This window comes from Halichoeres trimaculatus, unplaced genomic scaffold (assembly GCF_033239565.1).
Source record: "Halichoeres trimaculatus isolate MK-OKI-2021-1 unplaced genomic scaffold, fHalTri1.1 fHalTri1_scaffold_22, whole genome shotgun sequence".
Taxonomy (NCBI): domain Eukaryota; kingdom Metazoa; phylum Chordata; class Actinopteri; order Labriformes; family Labridae; genus Halichoeres; species Halichoeres trimaculatus.
Genome location: NW_027437200.1, coordinates 375,393 through 385,000, shown reverse-complemented (window position 1 = coordinate 385,000; position 9,608 = coordinate 375,393). Strand labels below are relative to the sequence as shown.

The following is a 9,608-nucleotide window of genomic DNA, read 5'->3' as shown; positions in this document are numbered from 1 at the left end:
CGTTCTCCATGGATGTTGGTGGACTAACAGAACTGGTCACTTTCGGTGAATGTAAGACTTTCTAAAGGGACTGGGAAAGAGAGCTAGCCTTTGAACAAAGTGACAGTTTCAATTATTAACTGCTTCTCATTTTGTTTTGAATTGGTGTTTCCAGAACGGTTTGGTTTCCATGTGCTGATATCTGAATGTATTTGTTATTCTTATTGTGTAACTCTCTGCTACTGCCATGCCAGGTCCCTCTTGAAAAAGAGACTTCAAATCTCAATGAGGCTTTTATCTGGTGAAATAAGGGATATAATAATAATAATAAGTTATGGACCATTCCATTAGTATACTCACACACAGGGCTTGACACTAACGCCCGCCAACACACCAAATGATGATGGATTTTGGCTGTGGTAAACTGGTCACAGATATGAGGTGTGAAGGAACAACCTTTACAGCTCCTAATATACAAACACTTATCAAAGTTATAATAAGTTCACTCTGGAAATACTTTAAACAAACCAAACATTTATAAATGTGACTTAATGTCCAGTGTGACTTATCTATGTCATGTCTTCATGACACATTTTTTGACTGATATGACTTAAAAAAAAAATGCATGACTACACTATGGAGTGACTTACAGTCAGGACAGTATGGTACTTAGTTTGTTACAGCCAAAAATTACTGTTGTAAATAAATATTTAAGCAGACAGTGTTTCTAGCTATGTTTTTTAGTTTAGTTATTATCTTTTTAATTAATCTTTGACTTTCAAAACTTAAATTAAATGCAATAATAAACTCTTCCTTTTATTACTTTGTCTCAATGGTCTGCATATTTTTGTATTAATGGAGCACAACCGTTTCAGAGCTGAATACCTGACAATGACCTGTGGTGTGAAACATTGATGTAGTCTTGGTATGAGTGTGCACAGGGGTCATTTACATTTTAAAAGGTTGTAAATCTAGTTCAAGCAAACTTTAGCATGTCATAGTCGGCTTTAATCATATTAAACATAGTTATCCAACAAAAAAAATTGTGGTTAGGGAAAATGATGAGTGGCTAGTAACTTTGGGAAACCACTAGCCACAGTGGCTGGTGAGCAAAAAAGTTAATGTCAAGCCCTGCTCATGCACCAGGGGTTGGCCTGTCTCTGGTACAGCTATTTTGAGGATCGCATGCTGAAAAGTTTGGGGATCCCTGCTCTAAGAGATGAAATACACCAGATGTGTTTCCAGTCAATGTCTATTTCATCACAGGGCAACACCCTTAAAAAAAGAAGCCTATGTTACAGACTATTTCCGTCCTAAAAGTTGCTTTTGCTGTTCAGTGAGAATCCACTTGAGTATGGCTGCAGAAAGACCAGGAGTCACACACACCAAGCCAAAAAATAAGACTTCTACAGCTTTAAAAACATATTTACAGACTAATTCAAAAACAGCTTGGCTCTGAAACACTGATTTCTCTATTGGCACACACTGTACAGGGGGGGATTTTTTGTCTAACTCCGTGGTTTAGTGGTTATTAGATTCGTTTGGTTGGCCAGTCAGAGAAACCGCTCAGCTCACGTGACTGACGAGCGGCCTGTAGCTGTTCCAAAGGAAGCTCAAAGCTGTGTCATAACCAATGTGGCCGCGTCTGCTGATTGGCATCATTTCAAGGTATCAGGAACAGACGGGTGATGTCGTGGAGACTACGTCCATGTTTTACACAGTCTATGGTTCTCCTTCAAGTCTTTCTGTCAACTTAAACTGAATCCATTCTATTGTGGTCTGTCTGCGTGGCTGGTCTGTCATGTCTCAGGTAATATGCAGCCATCCTGCCTCTGCGAGATGTGGAGCAGTGACGCGGGAAGTCATGCATGGAAACGTCCTACATACACCCAGAGACTTTCAAAATAAAACAAAGCATCTCAAAACCAAACGGTATGTAGCTTGACTTTGATGACAAACAGATGTAATGAGTAGAGCCAGACCAAGAGTCAACAGGTTTGAGGTTTTACAGCCTAACATCAGTGTAGAAAGACTTATCAATGGAGTGGGAACCTGGGAACTCCTCTGTATATGACTCCAGATGTCTGTCAGTCACGAGGCTTGTTAAACTGAACATGCCCAACTGCAGATGTATGTAGTGTATTTGAGGCGCAAGGGTCTCTAAATTACCCTGTAGGATCAAGTATGGGCCTGAATGGTGGCCTCTACATGTGGGTCCTTGCCACCTCTTGCTCAACACAGCTGAGATAAACTCCAGCATCCCCAAGGAGGGAAAAGTGGTAATAATAAATTAAGGGAAATTTTGGACATCCAGTCTGACCTGGAAAGAAAGGGACTACAAATCCCAAGCACCAAAGAACAAAAGAAGACATCTCTAATTGGCCAATTTTTTACGCTCTTTGTGATGTACAGTTTGATGACCAACCCACACATTTGCAAAGTTTTTAGATGTTGGAGTTATCCCAAGAGTTTCACAATGATGCTCTTTTGCTCAAACATTCCTCTGAGTATTTATTCATAAAAAAGGAATGGCCAACTCTTTGATAAATTTAAGGATTTTCATGGTTCCAAACAAACTGTGGAGAAAAACTGCACAGGAGTATAATTAATGCTAGCTTTTTCAGATATTAAATATATTTCACCATCTTTGATAAAAACAGACCAAAAGTTCCAACTGACCGACTAAAACAATTCTAAGTGGTAATCACTTTGGAATGTTTACAGAGAAACCAAAAAAAGACCAATCAGCTTCCTGCATGGATGGTGCAGACTAGAGTGCCTGTGGAGAGAGAGGGGAGAACTCTGTTCACTGCAAAGGTTCAGTTTTTTTTACTGCATTGGCGGAACATGGAGCCTCTCATAAGTTCCCGGAAGTTGGCGCAAGCTAACTGCCGCTCAATTTATTTCAATGGAAAGCATGTACGGAACAATACTTGTTCCAGGTAAAACATTAAATAATGACATTTTCATACCAGAAGGGCGTTGGGATTACATTTACAGGAATAATTAATTAGGTTAGCGTATTTTCACCGTCTAGATTATAGGATTTAGAGAATGTTAAAAGATAAACGTTTGGGCTAGCACACTGGATAACAACAACCCGTGCAACAGGCAGATAACTATAAATTCTGCTCCGTAACTATAACTTAATCCAGCCCTGCAGATTTATAGCAGCAAGATTAATGTGTAGGGGTTGTGATTGCAGCTGTTAACAGCTGTTTTTGTGGACTGGAAGAGAGCAGAGCCTAACTGACACAACACAAACCAAGTTTATCTGCATAGTTATATTTTTCATACATATGTAACGTGTGTCATGTAACAAGTTCTATTCCTGACAATATTCCCTTAGTGTATATATAGTATTGATTATGGAAACTAGGGTTTACTGTGAAAGCAACACCTGACATGATCATTTAGTGTGCATGCAGCTTTGATCAATCTGATCATCAATCTGATCCTTGGGTTGGCATTTTCCTATTTTTTCCATCCTTAATTTTCATTGTCCTCTTGAGAACTGCATTTTCCTGCCTTACTTCTCTTAGTGCTGCTCTGTTTTTTTTTTTTTATTATATTTTCTCGTTTTTTTTTAGTTGTATTAGGAGCTGTGATTCAGTGGTTGGTGACTCCCTGCTGTCCTGAACGGCTGATGTGAGCTCTCCCTGTCTCTCCTCATCTACCATGTCTTCTTTTCCTTCTGCAATCACTTTCACTTCTCTCCCACTCCTCATCTTTTCTTTCCTCAATCTGAGAAACTGGTGTAAGTAGAAGATGTTACACTGTTCATTTTTAAATACCGAAATAATGTCACTCAAACAGAAATATTGGTATGTTTATCAAGAGTTCATATACATTATACCTGTGCCATCTTTAATACAGTAGCTGTGATCGACAGATATGGAGCCTGTCTTTGCAGGTGAGAGGGGGCATCGTGGAGTTGGGGCCCTCCTCTTTCTGACTACTGGCCGATGCACAAAGATGGTTGGTATCACATCCTCCTTCAGCCTAATCTTGCCTTTGCTGGTCTTGGCAAACTGGTCAGCCTCAAAATGTGCATGGGGAGTGACTTAAGCTTAATTCTCAAACTCAACAACTCACTTTTATCGAGGAATACAGGCCTGTAGAATATATCTCATAGTGGTTGAATACACTCTATATGGCCTAATTCTAATCTGCCCCCTAAAAACTCAGGCCCTGAACCCTAATTAATTACTTGACGTCAGCTGTAAGTTACTAAAGGTCCAAATGCTGTAACTATGAATAAAGCAGCACTTACCCAATCTGATGTCATGTTACTTTGACTACAAACCTTGTTGACGCCTGTCTCTGACTGGTAATTTACAGTTTACTTTCAGCAGTACAGGGTGTGTGAGGGGAGCGGGCTTAAAACAAGACGTTCCTGAATCAGATCTCATCAAATCAGCAATAATCACAAACTGCACATGTAAATGCAGACAGTAAACTTATTCTTTTCCTTCTTTTTTTTTATGCTCACGTCCATTAACAATAAAGACAGTGGCTGAGCTCTGACTACATTTTTTATTTACTCCACACACTCCCCCTTTTTGTTTTTAACACTTACTGAGGGCATCTGATGGTATTTGTCTTCACAACGCCCTAAACTGTAGGTTATTTCCCTATGCTAAGTCAGGCTTACAGGGATTGGCAGAAAGGGCCCATTCGCTGCCTCTGTCAGTGAGTCTGTGAGGGGTTGGGTTTGAATTGGGATTTAGGAAGTACATTGTATACTATAAATTTCAACCAGATAATACCAGTGGTCTGGTATTTGAAAATGTGTCAGTGTACAAATGCATTGTTTGAATGTGATTACCTCACATATTTTTTTGTTGTTGAAATCTTTGTCTGTCACAGCTAAATTGCTCCTTCCAACTTAAGTCACCCATGTCTGTCTTCTGTCCCTGTCTTTGGGAGAGCCATATATGCAGACCCCTTTCTCTGAGCGGCTGGAGCAACTCCATGCAGTGCAGTGTATCATGGTGAAGACTGTATCAAGGACATCATAGTGGAAACGACACAAAAAAGCTTGTCGTGCTGATCTGTTTGACTTCTGTCGATTAAGTTTTTAAGGAATTCATTGTGGTGTTCAGTTCATTGGGAAAAAAACAATTGTGTGAGTTACTATGCATCCCTCAGAGTAAGTTTGGGATAAGCAGGACTAGTTAGAAAGTGATAGAACTCAGTTAATTTGCGATGAATAAATACACTAGAACAATTGCTTATTGTTTATTGTTTTGACTTGTTCTCTTTTTTCTCTCTTTGGGTTCTGCTCTCATCCAATCCACAAAAACAACTGTTAACAGCTGCAATCACAACCCCTACACATTAATCTTGCTACTCTAAATCGGCAGGGCTGGATTAAGTTATAGGTACGGAGCAGAATTTACAGTTATCTGCCTGTCGCACAGGTTGTTGTTGTTATCCAGTGTGCTAGTCCAAACGTTTATCTTTTAACATTCTCTAAATCCTATAATCTAGACGGGGGAAATACTAACGTAATTGATTATTCTTGTAAATGTAATCCCAACGCCCTTCTGGTATGAAAGTGTCATTATTTAATGTTTTACCTGGATCAAGTATTGTTCCGTACATGCTTTCCATTGAAATAAATTGAGCGGCAGTTAGCTTGCGCCAACTTCCAGGAACTTTTGAGGGGCTCCATGTTCCGCCAATGCAGTGAAAAAACTGAACCTTTGCAGTAAACAGAGCTGTCACCACTCCCTCTACAGGCACTCCAGTGTGGACTTTACAACATGGTGATGATGTCACCTGTTTCTGGGTAGAGTCACATGTACCAAAACGCCCCTGTAGTAACTTAAAGGAAATTTCCGATGAGCCCATGAAGTCATGGGTTCAGAGCATATGATTCAGACCTACAGGATCACACACACACACAAACACACACACACACACACACACACACACACACACACACACACACACACACACACACACACACACACACACACACACACACACACACACACACACACACACGCATACACACACACACACTTTTTGTCTCTAAATCCACACAAGTTTGTCATGATTTCTCACTTAATAAATTAAAATGTTAAAATGTTTGAAGTATGTCTTCTCACCTGTTGACAGCTGTGTGCCAGGGTAGTGTGTAGGACCTGGGGTGGAGCTGCATGGCAGACAGAGGTAGAGGAGGGGGGAGAGGAGAGGGGAGAGCAGGAGGGAGAGGAGGAAGGAGATGAGGGGAGTCAGCAGTAGGGAGGCAGGGTGGAGGAGGAGATGGAGGAGGGGGAGGGAGGGTAGGATCTGAGAGCTTTGCCAAGTGCCAGGAGTGAGGCCGGATGAGAGGTACGCTGCGCCTGTTGATGAGAAGGACAGGGACACTCTCAGGTTAGAGAGAATCAAGGTCTAAATATGAGAGCTTACTGCTCCTCCCAGAGTAAAACCAGAAGAGGAAGTTTCTGAAAGCAGCAAATAAAAATATCATCATCTACCATAACAGAATCACACGTCAGCTGATGATATAATCCCACATGTGAATTTTACAGAAGGACACAATTCTAAAAACAGAGCAGGCAGCGTTTATGAACTTCTTGCCATCCTTTTAGTGAAAACTCCACCTTCCTATTGCCAGTCTAAAATTTGCATCAACATCCCTGCCATTGACTCTCAGCTGACCAAAACTTGTCTGATCTCACTTGTGATCTATCTTTGGTTTGTCAAAATAACCATGAAACTCAAAGAGAATCCGATTAGACTCAACTTACACAAGCTGAGTCGACTTACCTCAACTTCACTAGTAATATACAAACATAGTCTCTGTGACATCACCCATTTGTTTTCTCTTAACTTTGGTTTCCTGAAGGTGTAGACTACTCTAGATGTCTTTTTCAGACGCATACTAAATGCCTGTAGTACCTCTATGTAGGAGCTACCCCAAAAAAGCTAAGCCATCGTGGCTATTGCTGTCTTTGCAGCTATTTTAGTTGTTCTTATTGTTTTGATCTTCCTTCTAGTTCCTGTGTCTAACAGTAGTCCAGTTTCTGAAGGTGGCAGACTGTTCCTGTCCATTTTCCTGTGGCTTCAATTGATTTTCTCAGCAACAGATGGTAACTGTAAATACATACAAAGGAATTATACATTTACGCTTCAAAACTGCTGAGCAAAATGAAGCTGTAGGAAAATTAACCGCTATAGGATAAAACGTCACCATTTTAGAATGGGAACAGGAAATGGAAACAAACTAAATATTACTTTGACTTAAACCTAATATTTTAAATTAGACGTCCAAAAATGACGTCATTTCAATGTCTGTTTATGCAGTAGGGAGGTACTGTGAACGTCATAAATAGATGTTTAGTAGACAGTGAAAAAAGACTTAGTCTGGAGGAATAGTCTGCAAATTGTGGACACCAAAATAAGACATCCAAAAATGATGTGAAGGACATCCTTTAAATGTCTGCGCGATGGGCTGGCTCACTCACTCACTCACTCACTCACTCACTCACTCACTCACTCACTCACTCACTCACTCACTCACTCACCCTCTTCTGCTTAGGCGTCCACTTTGTGTCCAAAAAGCCAACTTTCAAATGTTAAACTGCACACTGATGCCCAGTGGGGTCATGGTTAGACGTCCAAATAGTGGACCCAATTTTAACATTGTGTGGATGTCCAGAATTAGTTTTGGACCAACAGACAGGATATAGACTTGATCTGCACATCCATCAGATGTATGATTTTTAGTGGGGAGGTGGCTCCTCACTAACAAGCAACAAGTCAGCCACACCTATGTATAGGCAAAATCTGTGACTTTGAATGTAATAACTGTGCTGTTTGAAAAATGATCTATTTAGAGTAAAACCCTGTTTTGAACCAGGCAGTAAAAATGTTTATTTCTGCTGTAAAGAATGGCCTTTTGAATGGAAGTAAATGTCTTCTGCTGTTTCTGCACACAGCCTCTAATGGACACTCAGGGAACTGCACTGTATAACACTCCAGCATTAGAAAATATATCTTATAAAACCAGATTTAGCCATTCAATTGTGATCAAAACAAGATTTGGTAATAGACTTGGACTTTTTATAGTCTTCCTCCCTGCAGGAGCTGGGATTGAACCCCCAACTTTTCCAACTGAGAGGCGCCGCTCTCTACCACTGAGCCACAGCTGCCAAATGATGACCAGTTGATTTAAAACCTCATTTAGAATCTTTCTCAGTTCTGTACATTTTTTTTGGTTGTGTGACTTGACTGGTTTAGTGAATTGAGTTCAACGGCTCTGACAAAACATTTGTCATGCATGTGAAAACTTTTTTACTGTGTTTGTACATTGCAGAGCTCCCTACACTTTTACTTGAGCCTCAAACCACATTTACAACCAGCCCTTTTTTAGGTGGTCATAATTAAAGTGGATACAGTCAGGTCCATAAACATTTGGACACTGGCACAATTTTTCAGCTTTCCAGCTCTGTACAACACCACAATGGATTTGAAATAAAACAGTCAAGATGTGCTTTAAGTGCAGACTTTGAGCTTTAATTTAAGTGTAAATTTACATCCAAATCAGGTGTATGTTGTAGGAATTAAAACACATTTTATATGTGCCTTCTTCCTTTCTAAAGGACCAAAAGTGATTGGCCAAATCAACATAATCATAAATCAGATTGTCACTTTTTAATACTTTGTTGCAAATCCCTTGCGGTCAATGACAGCCTGAAGTCTCGAACCCATGGACATCACCAGACGCTAAGTTTCATCCCTGGTGATGCTTTGCCAGGCCTCTGCTGCAGCTGTTTTAAGTTCCTGCTTGTTCTTTGGGCATTTTCCCTTCAGTTTTGTCTTCAGTGAAATGCATGCTCAATTGGATTTAGGTCAGGTGATTGACTTGGCCACTGCAGAACATTCCACTTCTTCACCTTTAAAAATTCTTTGGTTGCTTTCACAGTATGCTTCAGGTCGTTGTCCATCTGGATTGTGAAGCGCTATGAGTTTTGAAGCATTTGGTTGAATATGGGCCAATAATATTGCCCAAAACATTTCAGAATTCATTTGGCTGCTCTTGTCAGAAGTCACATCACCAATAAAAATAAGAGATCCAGTTCCACTGGCAGCCATACATGCCCATGCCATTACACTACCAGCAGCATGCTTCACAGACGAGGTATGTTATTCATGGCGTCAAATCATGGCTGCTCTCGGCAGAAAAGAGGAATCGGTTAAAAGAACCTGTAAAAATCTCCAGGACAGATACGTCATGTTGTAAACAAAGGCAAACTTCTTCTACTCTCATTAAGTACTCTGGTGGACATATATTTGTGATACCCTACCCCCAGAAGTTTGGGAATGGACACCGACAGACGCCATGCGGAGATGTTAAAAAGCATAAAAGCCTCATGCGTTCTCTTGCGCAGATCTTGCGGGTCTCATTTCACGTGTCACATTCGCATGGAAAGCATAACTCAGCCTTTACAGCGCCCCAATGAACCTGAGGCCCTACCACTGATACCTTGCCAACCAGAGTCCTGTGAAACAACTTCCTTTAAACTTGTTTGCCCTTCTGCTGCTCTGCCATTAAAAAATTCATCTAACGTGTACAATGCATTCTCAAGTCTGAACCCAGACATTCCTGAGTATCC

The 9,608-nt window shown here is 40.6% G+C and overlaps 1 protein-coding gene across 3 annotated transcripts in view; it reads right to left on the bottom strand.

Annotated features, from left to right (window-relative positions):
• The window catches only part of shroom4 (shroom family member 4), a 180,218-nt gene that overhangs the window by 35,586 nt on the left and 135,024 nt on the right, over nucleotides 1-9,608 (bottom strand). For all 3 annotated transcript variants that reach the window (XM_074699334.1, XM_074699335.1, XM_074699337.1), the window contains one exon: nucleotides 6,096-6,332. In XM_074699334.1, the coding sequence (XP_074555435.1) occupies nucleotides 6,096-6,332 (237 nt within the window). The remainder of the gene's footprint in view (nucleotides 1-6,095; nucleotides 6,333-9,608) is intronic.